Genomic DNA, 19,519 nt, shown 5'->3' with positions numbered 1-19,519 from the left:
ACTTTCATTTTCAATAAATCCCTGCTTTTGTTGCTTCATTTTTTTCCTGGCTTTGTTTGTGAGTTTTGTCCAAATCTTTCTTCAAAATGCCAAGGACCTGGACACCCTCCACCAGTAACAATAATATTATTGTTTCAAAATTTTGAAGCTTTAATACACCAAAAAGTAAAGCTGCAGTAAGCAAACTGCTGATACAGCTCAATCTTTTTTCTTTCAAAGTATATCACTGGAGCTAACCAAATTATGTCAATAAACGAAGGAAGAGAGAAGAAAAATGTATTTGGAGCAAAACCCAAAAAGCTTAGAATGTCAATAAATACTATGAGAAAAATAGTGTGCCTTGAATAAGACAGCACAGAAACCAAGCACACGTGTACTTGCCTTAGAAGACTCAGTCTGGCAAGCGACATTCAAAGTGAAGGTTTATTTGGATAACATGAAGCCCATTCTTTACATCTACAATAAATACACAGAGTAGGTAGAAAAACAAATTACAGTCAAATGGTCATGACCAACCTCAGACTAGAAAGAGAAAGGGCCCTGAAGCATAGCAGATGGTCTAGGAGCAAGCGTCATATAGAAGAATATAATATATTGCAAAGGGTAGCACAGAGGTCAGTGGAGAAAGAAAGGGTGTGTGAGTGGTGTGAAGGCAGTCGTTACATATTTTAGGGAAAATCCATTTATATTCCCTCATCACACCATACTTCAAAATAAATCTAGAAGGACCAAAACAATTTTTGCTTTTGTTTTAAAATCAGGCCATAAAGAACCAAAAGGAGAAGAAACAGTTACGAAGGAGCTAGAGGATTTATAGATTAGAGTTACTGTGCACATTTTATGGTTGCCTATAAAAAATAGCCAAAATGAAAAGGAACACAATGACCAACATAAATTATCCATACGTAACACATCAAAGGCTGTTCACACGATGTGATAAGAAACACGAGGCCCCCACAAGGAACAGGGTAACAAACAGGCAGTTTACAAAAGAAGTTAACAAATCCAAAAATGTTCAACTTCACTACTTTCAATACTAATTGACACTAATTTCTTAATCAAAGAAATTCAGATGGAAACAATGAGATACTATTTTTATGCTAATTCAGGTTCTGTGAAATGGGTGTGAGTTGTAATGTCTTAAAATATTTTTTGGAAAGCAATTCAGCATGACAGATTACCCCCACAATGTTCAAATACTTTGGTTCAGTATTTTCACTACCAGAAATCTATTTTTTTAAAAAATCTAAACTACAGAAGTAAATACACCACACAAAAGATAAGTAGAGTATGATCTCTAACAGCAAAAGAAGATTGAAATTACCCAAATGTCTAATAGGAAATGACTGACAAAACTCTAATGTATGACTTTAATGAAGTATTCGATATTTTTAATGTCAACTACAAAAATTTTATATTTTTTGATTTAAAAAATCAAGTGGGAAAATACTTGATTCTATAGTAAGTAGAAAATTCAATATTCAACTTGTACAATCATATATTTATGCTTTAATTATTTTTAAGTATATAGTGAGAAGACTGGTAGGAAATATACCAAAATATTCAACGGTGCAAATATCTGGATGGCAAGAATGTTTCTTTTCCTTTCTTCTCCATATTTTCCAAATTGTCTATACTATGTCTGGAGAGTACAATATAGTCAGGTGCTCCTGACAGCCTCGGTTCAGACCCCCAGCCTCATACAAATGCGATAACGTATGCACGCACCTAGCAACACTTCCCTGGTCCAATAATTAGAAACTTCATGCTTCCTAATTAATTACATCAGGAGATATCTGACGTAGTAGTAAGAGAACAAAACCAAGGATGAAAGTTATATTATAATATTACAAATTATATTCTCTTTTAAAACACCACAATTGTATATCATGCTTTCAAAAGTTATTTTGGAATTTGCGTAATTAAGAATAGATAGGCTAAGTATTCAAATGATACTTTTATCAATTTTACTTAAATGAGTGGCAACATAATGTATGCCACATAACCCTATGACCAAAAAAAGTGACTGACACTGTCCACTCCATGCAGTCGATGAAGACTTCAGGTTCCACATTTGCTCTTAGAGCCCATGCCTTCATACATCTTGGAACGTTTATACTTAGCCTTTACTTCCAGGATGAACAAAGCTATATAAGTCAGTATTGTTTCCCTTTTCTAGAAATTATGAGGGGAGATGACAATGGAAAAGAAAACACAAACACCTTTTTTCCTCCAAACTAGGAGACAAACATAACATACTGATAAGGGCTGTGGAGAACAGCTGAGATGGGGCAGAAGCAATGCAGAAGAAAGCACAGAGAATGTGTACCCAGAGTGGTCAAGAGGGCTGTGGCAGCTCTGAGGAAGTGGGGGGCGCCTCACCCATAGTCAAAGGTGAGCCTTGTCGGCAATGCTGGATGCTGGAACCTCAGTGACAAGTGCTAACTGCAAAATCTGCCTACTTGGTTAAGAGAGGCAAAAGAGGTAGGGCTTCGCAAAGTATCACCCAGAACAAACTTACATGCAGGAACCACTCTGTCCCTGCAGCAGAAAAAAAGCAGAGAGCCCCTGAGTTGTGAAGCATAGATGGCTATCTTAGCCCCTTCCCAACCTCACCTCCCATGGGACATGCCTGCAGATAGCTTGTGTCCAGTCCATGGTGATCAATAAAACAGAAGCTGGTACACAGCATCCAAACAAGGATACTATAAGAAACTTATGGGGAAAAGAGCAGTAAAACTACCAAGAGATGAAGAACACTCACTAAAAATGTTACCAAGGAGTCCTTACAATTATGACCCAACATTTTTTTTCTGTGAATTAAATGTCTATATGAAGCCATCATCTCCATAAGGAAAGAATACAAAGCAGAAATTCAAGAACTCAAAAATGAGATGGAAAGGCAACAAGATGGAATATAAAAAATAAAAAATGAGGAAAGGGCCAGGTGCAGTGGCTCATACCTATAATCCCAGCAGTTTGAGAGGCCAAGGCAGGAAGATCACTTGAGGCCAGGAGTTTGAGACCAGCCTGGAAAACATAGTGAGACCCCCACACACACCCAATCTCTGCAAAAATACAAAATTAGCTGGGCATGGTGGCATGTGCCTGTATTCCCAGGGCTTTAGAAGGCTGAGGCAGGAAGGTTCCTTGAGCCCAGGAGTTTAAGGTTGCAGTGATCTTTGATCACATCACTGCATTCCAGTCTAGGCAACAAAGTGAGAATCTGTCCTCCACCCCACCCCCAAAAAAAACTCAGTAAAGAGGAAAAAAAAGCACAGCAGTTAAGATGAAACCGATGCAAGCTCAATGAAAAAAAGTGCTATGGAACTCACTGTAAGAAATCACAGAGGGTGAACACAAGCAGAAATAATGTGCTTGAAAATATCAGAGAGAAAATAATAGATGTAGAAGACTGTTAAAGGAGATACACCAGACAGATAAAATGAGTCTCTGAAGAAGAAAACCAGCATAATGCAATGGTTATGAGAACAAACAGTCTTGATTTTGAATCCTGACTCTGCCACATGCTATTAGTAGTTATGTGAATTTGGACAAGTTTCACTGAGGAAAGAGAGAGACCCTCTCATATTGTTTTATACTCAGTACCTGTTTTAAGAAAAAACAAGGAAGTAAAACCAAAGACAGGCAGCCTGGCGCCAGGCTCAAAACCAGGCCTGGGCCTGCCTGGCCTAAACCCAGTAGTTAAAAATCAACTCATAACTCAGAAACCGATGTTATTCCTAGATTCCAGACATTGTATAGAAGAACATTGTGAAACTCCCTGCCCTGTTCTGTTTCTCTATGACCACCAGTGCACGCAGCCCTGTCACATACCCGCTGCTTGCTCAAATCAGTCACGACCCTTTTATGTGAAATCTTTAGTGTTGTGAGCCCTTAAAAGGGACAGAAATTGTGCGCTCGGGGAGCTCGGATTTTAAGGCAGTAGCTTACTGACGCTCCCAGATGAATAAAGCCCTTCCTTCTACAACTCGGTGTCTGAGAGGTTTTGTCTGTGGCTCGTCCTGCTACATTTCTTGGTTCCCTGACCGGGAAGCGAGGTAACTGACAGAAGGCTGAGGCAGCCCCTTAGGCGGCTTAGGCCTGCCCTGTAGAGCATCCCTGCGGGGAACTGCGACCAGCCTGAGTGACAGGATCCAAAGAGCACTCCCGGGTAGGCAATTGCCCTGGTGGAATGCCTCATCAGAGCAGCACCTAGCAGGCCTCCGCGGAGGATTAACACAGTGGCTGAACACCGGGAAGGAACTGGCACTTAGAGTCCAGACCTCTGAAACTTGGTAAGACCAGTCTTTGGAACTTGCCCCACTCCATCTGAGTGGAAGCGTGACCTGATCACCCACAGTGTGCCTGGATTAGCATTTTGTTCTGGTTTTGACTTGACTTGAATTGCTGGATACTTTGGTTTTGGTTCTGACTTGGCTTAAGTTTCTTGGTACTCGGATTTTGAATTTCCTGGTATTCTGATTTTGGTTTCGTATAAACGATAAAAGTGTGTGTGTGCCCTCTTTACCCGTTCTTTATTTTGTTGAGTGTGTGTGGTGTGAGTGTGGCATTTTGTCTCGAGAAAACATGGGTCAGGCGCAAAATAAGCCCACCCCACTAGGAACTGCTGAGAAATTTTTAAACAGGAAAAAAAGGGGGAGGCAGAATTTATATAAAAAGAATGTTACATGGTAAATTCTTGTCTTGAAATAAATTAACTGGTTGTTTAAAAAAAAGTTTGTAATAAGTCAAAAAGTTGAGACACGTCAAAAAAATTGTCTGCAAAAGTCATAAAAGAAAACAGGTTAAAAAATTTTATGCAAAAACTGTTGTATAATTTAAAAGTAATAAGGCCTCCTGAGTACTACTGAAGAAACAGTTTATGTGCAAGGTGTATAAAAAAAGTAAAATACACCTTTGGTAAAATGATTATAAGGAGGCATAAAAATGTGGATTTTGACCTACATTAAAAGGTTAAAAAAGTATTGTTTTGAAAGTTTAAGCAAGTTTAAAATGTTAATTGTAAAAAAATTCTGTGTGTAAACATATTAGCTAAAGTTAAAAAGGTATCATCCAGTTTTTCTGTGAACTGGACATTAAAATAAAAATGCAACAGGTTTTTCTTAAAGCATCAACCTGCTCTTTAACAAAAATTATAAAAGGTTAAAAAGAGTCTATAAAATCTTACCTTATAGTCAAACATGAAAAATTGGATAAATATGTCTACAAAGTTTTATTAAAATTAAGTTTACCATTAATAACACACTAATATAAAGTTAAAATTTAGCTTATCTGGTATAAAAATCATACAAGAAGCATTATTAAATATAAAATGGTGTTTAGCTTTCTTTGGTCTAAAAACTAATAAATATAGGTGCTAAAGGAAACATTCCTTTTACTACAGGATCATAAAAATTAAAGACTTAAACTTTGGCGATTAAGACAGCATACCAAGATGCAAATGCCTGGTTGAAATGGATCAAATATGCCATCTGCACGTTAAACAAAAGCAATTGTTATGCTTGTGCACGTGGCAGGCCAGAGGCCCTGATTGTTCCCCTTCCACTAAGGTGTCCTCCAGTCCACCAGCATGGGCTGCATGGCAGCTCTTTTCCAGGATTCTACAGCCTGGAGTAATAAGTCATGCCAAGCTCTCTCTGCTATATCCCAAAGTCCCTACAGGTCAGCCCCCGAGGGCCATCCAGTTTCTGTCTCCCAACACTAAGTTCACTTGGTGTCTCTCACGGCAGGGAGGAGACTTAGCATTCCTTGGAGACCTGAAGGGATGCAGTAAGCTTAAGAAATTTCAAGAGCTTATCAATCAGTCAGCCCGTTCATCCCCGAGCAGATGTGTGGTGTTGTGGTGAATCTTTACTGGGCACTCTGCCAAATAACTAGAGTGGCACTTGTGCTTTAGTCCATTTGGCTATCCCTTTCACCCTGGCATTTCATCAACCAGAGGAAAATAATAATAATAATAATAATGATAATAATAATAATAAGACATCATAAAGCGAGGGAAGGCCCTTATAGGTCTTTCAACTCTCACATCTGTTTAGACGCAATTAAAGCCCCGCAAAGAATACCAAATCAATTTACAGCTTGAAATCAAATAGTTACAGGATTAAAGTCAACATTTTGGTAGATGACAGTCAATAAAAATGTAGACTAAATAAACTACATCTATTGCAACCAACAGCAATGAGCTTCTCATGAATTAAAAAGAAAAACTCATGTCAGCCCCAGCCCTGAGGCTACCTGACCTGACAAAACTCTTTACACTCTATGTGTCAAAAAAATAAAATAAAATAAGAAATGGCAGTTGAAGTTTTAACCCAGACTGTAGGGCCCTGGTCAAGGCCAGTGGCCTATCTCTCAAAACAACTAGACGAGGTTTCCAAAGCCTGGCCCCCATGTCCAAGAGCCCTGGCAGCAACAGCCCTGTTAGCACAAGAAGCAGATAAGCTAACTCTTAGGCAAAACCTAAACATAAAGTCCCCCCACGCTGTGGTGATTTTAATAAATACCAAAGGACACCATTAGCTAATAAATGCTAGACTAACTAGATACCAAAGCTTGCTGTGTGAAAATCCCCATATAACCATTGAAGTGTGCAACACCCTAAACCCCGCCACCTTGCTCCTGGTCTCAGAGAGCCCAGTTGAACATAACTGTGTAATTTTGGACTCAGTTTATTCTAGTGGGCACAACCTCCAAGACCATCCTTAAACATCAGTAGACTGGGAGCTGCACGTGGATAGGAGCAGCTTCGCCAACCCCTGCAGAGTGACTCTGAAGAAGACGACAAGCCCTGCTCCAGTCACACCTGGAAGCTGACTGGTCCACGCACGGCCGAAGCATGAGGAAACTCATCGCGGGACTCATTTTCCTTAAACTTTGGACTTGTACAGTAAGGACTTCAACTGACCTTCCTCAGACTGAGGGCTGTTCCCAGTGTATACATCAAGTCACTGAGGTAGGACAAAAGGTTGCTACAGTCCTATTATGTTATGGTTATTATAAGTGTACCAGGACTCTAAAAGAGACTTGTTTGTATAATGACACCCAGGACAAGATATGTAATCCAGGAAGTGACCAGCCCGATGTGTGCTACGACCCCTCTGAACCGCCCATGATCACAGTTTTTAAAATAAAATTAAGGACTGGTCCTTTTCTAAGTAACACAAGTAAAGTAATAGCTAAAACAGAAAAAAGAGGGGTCCCCAAAAATGTAACCTTAAAATCTGACGCCTGTGCCGCTATGAATAATAAGCAGCCTGGGATGGGATGCGGTTCTGTAGATTGGGGAAAAAGTAGAAAATAAGTGTATCTGTCAAGAATCATATTTATGTGAGATGTGTCAATACTGGTCTTGTGTCATTTGGGCTACTTAAAAAAAATAAAAATAAAAATGAAAAAGACCCTGTTGAGCTCCAAAAAGGAGAAGGCAGCTCCTCCTGTACAAGTGGAAGCTGCAACCCCTTAAAATTAATAATTATAAATCCCTTAAACCCAAGGTAAAATAAATAAATAAATAAAGGAGAACGTGTATCTCTGGGCATCAATAAAAGAGGACTAGGTCCTAGAGTAAACATCTTAGTAAAAGAGGAGGTCTGTAAACTCTCTCCAGAACTAGCATTTCAGACTTTCTATGATAACCTAAATGTGCCAGTACCAGAGACTCCAGGAAAAACCAGAAATTTGTTTCTGCAATTAGTTGAGCATGTAGCCCAGTCTCTAAATGTCACTTCATGTTATGTTTGTGAAAAAAAACTGTAATAAGAGATCAATGGCCACAGGAAGCCCAAGAATTAGTTCCTACAGACCCAGTTCCTGACGAATTCCTGGCCCAAAAGAACCACCCTGACAATTTTTAGGCTCTGAAATTCTCAATTATTAGACAGTATTGCACAGCTAGAGAAGGAAAAGGATTCACTGATCCTGTAGGGCAGCTTAATTGTCTTAGGCAAAAGCTGTATAATAGTACCGCAAAAACAGTCCCACCCAGAATTCCAGCAGGACTAGACTGCCCCCACCGGGTTATACTGGATATGTAGACATAGAGCCTATGCGAAGCTGCCTGACCGGTAGACAAGTGGTTGTGTTATTGGCACTATTAAGCCATCTTTCATCTTACTGCCCATAAAAACAGGTGAACTTCTGGGCTTCCCTGTCTATGCTTCCCACGGAAAATGAAGCATAGCCATAGGTAAATTAAAAAATGATAAATGACCTCCTAAAAATTATACAATACTATAGGCCTGCCACTTAGACACAAGATGGCTCATAGGAATACTGGACCCCCATTTACATGCTCAACCAAATCATATGGTTGCAAGCTGTTTTAAAAATCATCACTAAGAAAACCGGTCAAGCCTTGACTATTCCGGCCTGGCAAGAAACTCGGATAAGAAATGCTATCTATCAATATAGATTAGTTCTCGACTACTTGCTAGCAGCTGAAAAAGAGGTCTATAAGAAATTTAACCTTACTAATTACTGTCTACACACAGATAATCAAAGGCAAGTAGTTAAAGACATAGTTAAAAATATGACAAAACTGGCACATGTACCCATGCAAGTGTGGCACAGACTTAATCCAGAAGCCATGTTTGAAAATTAGTTCCCAGCACTAAGAAAAAACTCTTATAATAAAAGTTATAATAGTAATAAGAACCTGCTTACGGCTCCCTTGTTTGCTACCTGTACTTCTTCAAATGATAAAAAAGCTTCATCACGACCTTAATTCACCAAAATGCTTCAGCACAAGTGTACTATATGAATCACTATCCATCTATTGCACAAAAAGACAGAAGTAGCAAAAATAAAAGTGAGAATTCCCACTAATAAAAAGTGAGAGTCTCAAAAGGGGGGAAATGAGGAAAGAGAGAGCCCCTCTCATTATATTGTTTTATATTGTTTTAGACTCAGTACCTGTTTTAAGAAAAAACAAGGAAGCAAAACCAAAGACAGGCAGCCTGGCGCCAGGCTCGAAACCAGGCCTGGGCCTGCCTGGCCTAAACCCAGTAGTTAAAAATCAACTCATGACTTAGACACTGATATCATCCATTGATTCCCAGCATTGTATAAAAGAACATTGTGAAACTCCCTGCTCTGTTCTGTTTCACTCTGACCACTGGTGCATGCAGCCCCTGTCATGTACCTCTTGCTTGCTCAAATCAATCACGACCCTTTCATGTGAAATCTTTAGTGTTGTGAGCCCTAAAAACGGACAGAAATTGTGCGCTCGGGGAGCTCAGATTTTAAGGCCATAGCTTGCCGACGCTCCCAGCTGAATAAAGCCCTTCCTTCTACAACTCGGCGTCTGAGAGGTTTTGTCTGCGGCTCGTCCTGCTATATCACAACCACCTTCTGTTTTAGTTTCTCCATCACTAAAATGAAAATAATTATAGCGCCTACTCCATGGGAGTCTGTTATGAAGATCGAGTGAGCTGGAATTTGGTAAGAGGCTGGAAGAGTACCTGGCACATACAAAGCAACCTGTAATATGTTTGTCCAATTTAAAATAAGAATAAAATGAAACAGGACAAATATTTATTTAAAGATACAATCCAAGGAATCGTGTGTATACAGATGGAAAGCGTACACTGTATGCCAGGGAAAATGGACCACAGCAGCCAGCATTGAGACAAATCCTAACACTTAATGGACTCTAAAGATCAAAAAAGAATTTTGGGGGCAACCAGGCAAAAAGATAAAGTCACTTATAAAAGAAAAACTAATCGAGCTGGCCTCGGATTTCTCCTCAGCAGCATGCAGCAGAGAGGATGTGGGAGCCCAGCTCCTGAGCCACTCAAGGGAGGAAAGTGAGCCAAGGGCATCATAGTAGCCAGGCTGTCCTTTCAGTGTGTAAAGACTGCAGAGAAGGACATTCAAAAACTCTGTGGATAACCAGGTGCGGTGGTTCATGCCTGTAATCCCAGCACTTTGGGAGGCCGAGGCTGGTGGATCACTTGAGGTCAGGAGTTCATGACCAGCCTGGCCACATGGTGAAACCCCATCTCCACTAAAATACAAAATTTAGCCTGGTGTGGTGGTGGGCACATGTAATCCCAGCTACTAGGGAGACTGAGGCAGGAGAATCTCTTGAACCCAGGAGGTGGAGGTTGCAGTGACCCAAGATCGTGCCACTGCACTCCAGCCTGGGTGACAGAGAGAGACTCCCTCTCAAAACAAACAAACAAACAAACAAATATATACACACATTTGATATAATTCAACATATACATATTATCATTTTGATTTATCCTCTATATTTAAAATTGTTAATGTGATGATTTATATGTTTTACACTAAGTCCTTGGAATCCAGTGTGTATTTTACATTCACAGCACATCTCAATTTGGACTCACTCCATTCTGAGTGCTCTCCAGCCACACACGGCCAGGGCCTTCCAAACTGTACTCTAGAGCTGCATGCCTCACTCAAGAGCCTGCCAACTCTTCATTTATCGTTCTCCAGCATCTATTCTTGAAGTGTTATTTTAGAACATTAAAAACAAAGTAACTCATTAAGTTATCTCAGTGGTCTCCACCTCCACAGAAGAGCCATCTGTGTTAGGATTTAACATCACACCCCTGGCACTTATAGAAGGTCACATTTATGCACATGGATGGATCATATTCTGCGATGATAATCTGTTTTCCCCTCTCTCCTCCTCCACATTGGAGCAGATACCAGGCTCATTGCAAACTTTCCCCTAGGGAGGCCAATGCCAGTGTTGAAAGATGAAGTCGGTCGCAAGACGTTCCAGCTTTTTTAAGCCTAAACCCCTAGGAGAGGTTATCAGGGTTTACAAAGCAGGTCGCTTTGAAGAAGCAGGAAGCAGCAAGGCTTTTTCTCAGATAAAAGGGAGCTTGCCTTTGGCTTGGGGAAGAACAGGAGACGGGCCCCAAGAGAAGAACTGGCCTCAGTTCTTTGCAGCACCCTGGGAGGAAGTTTGCATGGTGGGAATCCAGAGACGCAGGGCAGGGTCTACACAAGACTTACACATCCATAGTCCAGCCCGGGAGCAGCAGGGAGATGTTCGGCCTGAAGCGGCAGTAAGGCAGGGACAAGGGGTATTTATGGGGTGACTTTCCAGAACAGATATCCAACGACTAGACCCCACCTCCTGATGCATAAACGCTGCCTACGGTCTCCAAACTGTGGCTAAAGCTCGTGTTGGGGACAAGGACTGAGCTTAATTTCCCACCCATCCAGAGGAGAGGAGACGGAATAAAAAATTAAACTGAATTCTAGAAATCAAAGTAAGTAATCGGCCTTGTTTTGGTGACCAGAAATTCAAATCTGCCACTTAGGAGGCCTCACCTGGGTCTGCCAGGACCTCAGGCAGTGCCACCTACACAACCAATGCACTGGAGCCAGTTCTTCCAGAGAGGACAGCTAAGGCCATCACTAACTGGTGGGCAGAGACAGGTGTGTCTCCTCTTCCAGAGACGACAGCTAAGACCATCACTAACTGGTGGGCAGAGACAGGTGTGCCTCCTGTTCCAGAGGGGACAGCTAAGGCCATCACTAACTGGTGGGCAGAGACGGGTGTGCCTCCTGGAAGTCACTGCTGACTTGGAGAACATCATGATAAGATTAAGGTTCAAAGAATATCACAGAATATTTTTAAGCCCTGGTCAGGTGCAAAGTGGCTAGCAGGAAGGTCACTTGGAGTTTGCTTAAAGATGAATTTCCCTGACTCCCAAGAACGCCCAGTGATAGAGTTTGGATGTCTGTCCTCTCCAAATCTCATGTTGACATGTGATTGCCAGTATTGGAGATGGGACCTGGTGGAAGGTGTGTGGGTGACAAGGGCAGATCCCTCCTGAATGACTTGGTGCCCTCCCTCTCCGTGGTAATGAGTTTCCATGGGATGTGATAGTTAAAAAGAGTTTGAGTCCTCCCCCTTCTCACTCCCTTTCTCACCACGTAATGCACTGGCTCCCCCTTTGCCTTCTGCCATGTTTAAAAGGCTTTCCGAAGCTTCCTGAGGCCTTACCAGAAGCTGAGCAGATGCTGGTGCCCTGCTTGCACAGCCTGCAGAACCCTGAACCAAATAAACCTCTTTTCTTTATAAATTACTCAGCTTCAGGTATTCCTTTATAGCAGTGCAAAACGGACACATACATGCAGAAATAGAGGGGCACAGAAGATGGTTTTTCAGGGCTGTTTCAGATTCTGAAGCCAAAAGGTCTCCTTCAGCAGCACCAGATGGAACACCGCCAACCAGAGCGGATGAAAAGTGTCACCACAGTCAATGAGCGGCTGCTATGTTTAAAAAGCTTTCAGAAGCTAGGTAGGAGGAATGTCAACAGATTCCCTGAGAGCCAGGTGCCAAGGCAAGGAGACCCTGCTACCTGCCCATCAGGCCCACCTCTTAACTGGCCATTGGTGAGGGGGCCTGGGGCATAGGCCACAAGATGTGGACAGGGGAAACTGAGACCCTAGGGCAAGAATGGGGAAAATGTTGCCCAGTCTTGGAAAAGGATCTTTTCCAAGGAAAATTCCTAGATTCAGGGAAGCTTAATGTGCCTGTCTTATTTTGCTTATGGGTAAGATGAATATCAATACTTCACGGTAGACACAGGCCAGGAAGAAAATCTACACTCATTAACAGAGAAGGGAAGACAAGCTGCTAGGGGCTGGGTGGCTCAGACGAGCACCAAGAGGGAGCATCGCTCTGGTCCCATAATAATCTGTATTCCACTGGTGCCCCTTACCCTCTCCAGCAGACAGCCAAGACCATGATAAAGAGAGAAAGAGGCAGGAACGCCCTCATGCAGAGAAGTATGGGAGGGAAGGTGCTGGCTCCTCAACAGAGCACCCACCTCCCCCGCTCAACGCCCCAGGAGTGGGAACAGGGACAGGGACCCAGCCAATTCTGGGCTGAAAGCCACGGGGAAGGACAGGTACAAGGAGCAGAGGCTTAAAAGATGAGTGGCAGCTTCCAGTCAGCAGCATCTGCCAGACTAAATTTCCGACACTCCGTAAATCCAAGCCAAAGATCCTGCTCTCACCAGGGAGGGGAGCTCATCTGAGGCTGGGGGAGCATTCCTGGATGGGATGGATCAGTGCTGGGAGGAAGCAGAATCTCTGAGGCAGGCAGTCATCCCTGGCAGTAAAAGGTGAGACGACCGCCACGTGCCCACGTCCAGGCATCCAACTTTTGGGGCCCTGGGATTCTGACCACCCGGCCAGGTAGCTGCACCAAGGGCCTGGGAGCCCAGTGCAGGCCAGCAACCTAGCCCCACCCTCACGCAGGTGAGTAGTTATTCCTTTCTAGAAACATTGAGATTTGCTTAAGGAGCTGCAGATGGTGGAGACTATGTCATGAGATATTATGAGATCTGCACCCCCGCCCACACACATTTCCTTTGTCATCACTCTGTGCTTCCTGGGCTCAGAGGGCATGCGCAGCAGGGGAAGACAGGAATTCTGCACGTTTTCCCCCAGTGTGTGAGAAAATGCGGGCGAGCTCATGAAAAAATACAATTACGGAATTTCTAATGGATCTCTCTAGCATTCGGGAGTTTGTGAACAGAAATTCTTGCCTGCTCTGGTTTCTGGACCTTCCCAAATTACCATTAAAAGGTACTGTCCTGTCTATGGCTTGTATGCTGCAGCAGATGCCTCAACAAGCAGCCTAAAAGGGCAGACGGGAGATACTGGCCACGGAATGCTTCCCAGAAAGGTAATGTTTACATGGAAGGAAGCATGGAAGCAAAGGAGCATCTTGCAGAGCTTACATGAGAGCAAGTGCATATGGCCCAAGAGATGGCAGACATTCAGACAGAGCTTGAAAACGAGGTGCATGTGGAAGGGGGAAGTCGATGGGGTTAGAAGGTGGGAGCCCTGCTGAGCAGGGCCACATGGAGCCATGTTGGAGCCCGAGGCAAAGGGGAGCAATGCGGTACGCACCCCTGCACACATGATGGCATGGATTTGCAATGGGTAATTTGTTCCCAGAACATTAAAGTAGTTGAAAAAAATTCTAGAAAATTAAAAAGTAAAAATGTCAAAATTTACATTAAGTGTTTTATTTGTACCAAAACAGAATTTATTATTTTACACTCCTAATCTTGATGGAAACAAATTCATCAATTAAAAAGTATGTTCTGGTCGGGCGCCGTGGCTCACGCCTGTAACCCCAGCACTTTGGGAGGCCGAGGTGGGTGGATCACGAGGTCAGGAGATCGAGACCATCCTGGCTAACATGGTGAAACCCCGTCTCTACTAAAAAAAAATACAAAAAAATTATCCGGGCATGGTAGCGGGCGCCTGTAGTCCCAGCTACTCTGGAGGCTGAGGCAGGAGAATGGCATGAACCCGGGAGGAGGAGCTTGCAGTGAGCTGAGATTACACCACTGCACTCCAGCCTGGGAGACAGAGAGAGACTCCGTCTCAAAAAAAAAAGGATGTTCTAAGTCTAGTTCTTATTTCATTTTCAATTCAGAGTTGTAAATTATAAGAAATGTGAGAAAGTAACTTTGAAAGTATGTGTGATGAATAAAAACTTTAGTGAGAGATATATACTCCGAAAATACTTGATAGTGTATTAATACACGTTTTAATTGTTCAAGATTTTTTAACTTAATAACCTAGAAACAAATTATCATGACAAATAATAAATAACAACATATATATAGAGGCACACGTTTCTCCTCTTGCCTCAGGCTCCAATATGACCTCACAGAGTCTTGTTGGAACCCGTCTTTATTTGAAATTGTGATATTTTCATCATCATGGATTTTTGCAGCATTAACTTTGGCTTTTTAAAATATTGTGTCAAAATTTCAACAAGCACATGAAAAGATGCTCAAAATAATGAATCAGTAGGGAAATCCAAATTAAAACCACAATGAGATATTGCCTCATACCCATTAGGATGGCTACTATCAAAAATAGAGAAAATAACAAGTGTTGGCCAGGATGTAGGAAATTTGTGAACTGTTGGTAGCAATGCAAAATTGTATAGTTGCTATGGAAAACAGTATGAAGGTTTCTGGAAAAAAATTAAAAATAGAATCCCCATATAGGGTTCAGAACTTCCATTCTGAGTATATATCCCAAAGAATGAAAAGCAGAATCTCAAAGAGATATTTTGTACACCCGTGTTCGTAACATTATTCCCAACGGACAAAAGGTAGAAGCAACCCAGGAGTCCGTTGGTGGATGAATGAGTGAACAAGATGTGGCACATCCACACGATGGAATATTATCCGCCTTCAAAAAGAAGGAAATTCTGGCACATATTACAACATAGATGAAACTTGAGAACATTATACTAAGTGAAATAGGCCAGTGGCAGAAAGACAAATACTGTATAATTGCACTTACTTATGAGATACCTACAGTAGTTAAATTCAGAAAGGAGACAGAAAGTAAGTAGAAGGTCGGTTGCTAGGGGTGAGGGTGGGACAAATGGGGTGCTGTGATTTGAATATATGTGTCCCTCCAAAATTCATGCATTGGAACTTAATACCCAATATCACAGTATTAAGAGTGGGGCCTTTGAGGAAGTCATTAAGTCATGAGGATGGAGCCCTCCTGAATAAGATTAGTGCTCTTATAAAAGAGGCTGTAGGGAGTGTTCAGTTCACTTTTTTTTTTTTTTTTTTTGGCCCTTTCATCTCTTCTGCCTTGTGAGGGCACAGCATTCCTCCCCCCGCAAAGATACAGCAGCCAGGCACAGTCTTGGAAGCAGAGTGAGCCCGCACCAGACACCAAATCTGCTAGTGCCCTGATCTTTGATTTCCCAGCCTCCAGAACTGTAAGCAGTAAGTTTCTCTTTATAAATTACCCAGTCTAGGGTATTTTGCTCTAGCAGCAGGAACAGACGCAGACATTAGAAGCTACTGTTTGATGGGCACAGGGTTTCAGTTTGAGAAGATGGAAAGGGTGGTGATGGGTGTACAGCAATGGGAATGTCCTTAACACTACTGAACTGTCAGCTTAAGAGTGGTTCAGATAGTACATTTAGGGTACATATAATTTACTATAACTTTTTTAAAAACATTCTTTATCTTAACTGCAGTTTCCTTTTTTTTGTATTGGTACAGAGCATGGCGTCGTGGTAAGTCACACCCCAAAAGCCTGTTACCTGGAATCCAAAAAGTCAGTAATAGCAGGAAATTCTTTCAGAATGCCAGCAAAGTCCTCTGAGCTATGCTTCTCCAACCCCTTACTTGAGAGTCTCTATTTTCTATACAATAGAGGGGGAAATAATGTAAGAAGTCACTCCCCCACCAAACAAGAGGGTGGCCTGAGAAAAGTGATGCTGGAAAAAGCTTGAAGTAGCTGATGTGGCAACGGAGAGAGACGTGATCACGTAATGGGAAGAAACCTGCCTCTGAGGCCCAGGTGAGGTGGGAAGCCACACATTTTCCAAATCAAAACAGTCTGTCAAGGTTTCTGGGCAGTTTGAGTGGGAGAGGTAGGCTTTGAAATGTTGGCATTTCTGGGACATTGTGATGGACAGAGGAGACAAGATTCATGTACTTAGGATTTGGGATTCTCCCCCCAGATTCAAATGTGATCACTGAAATGGACTGAGAACAGCAATCCATGCCAAGCATTTTATTCTAAGAAAAGTGTTTTTGTATGTAATTTGCATGCTTCAAAGGGTTGGTAAGATGGTAGTTGCTGAAAACGCAAGCTATGCAGTTTGTATTTCCCTTTATAACTAAGTTGCCAAGGAATCCAGAGACCAAGACTAAACCCCCTTTCCAGTAATTGGCCCACCTTGGGTTGCTGGTAACATCTCACATTCTTTGCCCTGATTAAATCATTGCCCACTAGGGTTAATCTTGTAAAATACTTTCAATAGGCATGACATACATCCTGAGTTAATTTCTTCTTAGATTAGCATCGATCTTGCCTATATATTGGCATTTTCTCAAATTCTCTGGAGATGTCCCTTTCATAATTGGAACAAAGGTGTCTGTTACGTGAAGCAGTGCCTCCAGTGAACTCTATGGGAACCTCTTCCCTCCTCTGCTTGGACACCAAGAATTTGAATCTACAAAGTGTGTGTCAGGAACAGGCTCATGACTCATCCTCACTTTTATCTACATCTGACAACCTAACCTCCTCCTGGGAGCCTTTGCGGCACCGTTGCATAAATCTTTCAGGCAGCTGTTGCTACAACTTCTCTCTTATCCCTAAAGAGTAGCCTCTGCCTTATAATGAAGTTAGAAATCTGTTTGATAATTTAAAAAGAGGGGTGTGGGGGTGGGGTTTCTTAGACTTCTAACAACCCACCATGTCACTTCATCCAACAATCCAACAGGGGGCTTCCTTCCCTCCTTTTCTCAGTGGGGTTTATTCAGAGTCTTCAGCACTTTGCAATTGCATCAGCTTAAAAGAAACTCCCATCTCCTGGCTTTCTGAGTAACCTTCCAGTGTTTTTCTGAATCACAGCCTATTTCTCACTGATTTGGTGACCTCATTCTCTGTCCTCATTAAGTTCTCTGATCACAGTCATTGAATGAAAGGGGAAGTTCATTCCGCCTCCAGAAAGGTTCCTGTGAGGCCTTGGCCCTCACAAGGGACAGGCCAGTCTCTTAAGCTGCATCCACAGGCCCTGCTTTCATCACAGCGAGGACAGCAGAAATCCCCCCAAGAACTGCAGACACCCTCTCTGCAGCCTCCCAACTAATCCACACAGCAGAGTGGCTCTGCCTTGCCAAGAACTAACTCAGGCATTGACATACCCAGGGCCACGTCTCCAGCAGGTTCTCAAGTTAGTAAACACACATCCCTTAGGCCATTTCCCTGGGTTGTAAACTTATGCCCGGTTGCTAGGCTGACAAATTCACCACTAATATCCATTAACTCTGCTCTTGCACTACATTAATAATATGATACAAAAGACGTGGGGAGTCTCTCCCTTGCCCTTTACTTCCTAATGATCCACGTCATCTGAGGCTATTCGGGACATAGCTACACCACTTCTTTTGGATTCCAGGTACCTGGAGGGAGTTTTCCTTTCAGTTTCCTTGAATTCCAAGTCACCACATCGTCACCATCCTTTGTGGAGAATGCAGAAAACTCTACACACTCTGTTCTCTCAGCGAATGCGTGGAATCTGAAACATGAAGAGATGCTCATCAGGAAGGTAGTATGCAGGTGTCTGTGCATACCTGTTACTTCTCCTGGGACTGAGCACACTCTTCTGAGGCACTGGGCATCTTCATCTTCTTAGCCACGGTCACTACTTCTCCTTGCACCTTGTCAATTCCACAAGCAAAAGACAGGGAGGCAGAATAGCACACAGAATTGTGAATGACGTGGGGTTTTAACTGACAACTCATCCTTTCATTAGAGGGTACACTAGCTCAACCAAATGGTATTTCTTGGTTCTGGGAAAATGACACTCTATGCTTATATTCTTTCTCTTGTTCCCAGGATTCCATCATGTCAACACAGCTTAACCAAGCCAGGGGTCTAATGAGGGGCCCCAGTAGCACCCATCGGCTCTGTGGGTTCAGGGAGGACAGCTCATGACACAGACAGCATTTGCCTAATTTGCCTGCTGCTGATGCGTACCAGTCAACTTTAACTCGGCAAACACACACTTCCCCAGGAGACAAGCTTAAGCACGAACAAGAAGCTTTCCTGTGTGGGCAAGTTTTGAGGACCTGTCTCTTCAAAGCATAGTCCAAGGAGCAGCAGGTTAGGAATACACACTCCCAGGTCCCCACCCAGCCCTGTGGAGTCCAAATATCCATTTAACAGGGTCCCCAGGGGGCTGACAGGCACATGAAAGTTTGCAAGCACTGGTGTAGTGCACAGGGTGATGGGCTAAGTCACACCCTCAAAGCCACTTAACTAGAATCCAACAAGTCCATAAATAGCAGGACATTTCTTTCAGGCGGGCAGAGGAAGTCACAAGTAATGTTACTCCAGCCCCGCAGGAGTTCTATCTCTGCCTAGCACCACACGCTCAACTCAGAAAATCCCGAAGCAGCGCTTAGGATGGAAATGGTGGGAGAAGTCTAGGGAATCCACTGCGGCTATGGAAAGCCTCAGTCTCTTCCTAAAGGGTTTCAGGCAAGACTGGAATAATCACTTGATGGCAAATAAAATGTCAGCCTCATTCTGGTGGCCCTTCCTAAAGCCAGTGAACTCATAGCCTGGTCATTCCCAACTCCTGCAGGAGCTTCATCCAGAGCTGAAATGTCCAGCTCCCTTGCCCTGAAGGGCAAGGAGGGGAGATGGGTAAGGTTTGCCCCAGCAGGCCCCATGCCCTGAGTGTCAAGGCCTTTGGCACCCAGGACTTTCCACTCTCTGATCTGTTTTCTAGATTAGAAAAGAGAGCAGGGCAGAAATTTCCTCTGGCTGATACAGTCTCATTTGTGCAGGACAACTCAGCATTATGACAGGCTGTTTGAGCCTTAGAGCACAGAGCTGTGCTTGGACTGGTGGTTCTACGCAGACACAGCCTCTGGCACAGAAGCCCGAGTCCAGCTGGAGGGTCACCAGACCAGGCAGCCTCCTGCAACCT

The 19,519-nt window shown here is 43.0% G+C and overlaps 1 protein-coding gene across 1 annotated transcript in view; it reads right to left on the bottom strand.

The window, feature by feature from the left end:
- VWA3B (von Willebrand factor A domain containing 3B) overlaps window positions 1-19,519 on the bottom strand; it is a 234,627-nt gene that overhangs the window by 164,323 nt on the left and 50,785 nt on the right. The window contains 1 exon segment of the mRNA XM_033238936.1: window positions 17,985-18,100. Coding sequence (XP_033094827.1) covers window positions 17,985-18,100 — 116 coding nt within the window.

The sequence above is a fragment of the Trachypithecus francoisi genome, unplaced genomic scaffold, assembly GCF_009764315.1.
Source record: "Trachypithecus francoisi isolate TF-2019V2 unplaced genomic scaffold, Tfra_2.0 Lachesis_group17, whole genome shotgun sequence".
NCBI lineage: Eukaryota > Metazoa > Chordata > Mammalia > Primates > Cercopithecidae > Trachypithecus > Trachypithecus francoisi.
This window is presented reverse-complemented; position numbering and strand designations above follow the sequence as displayed.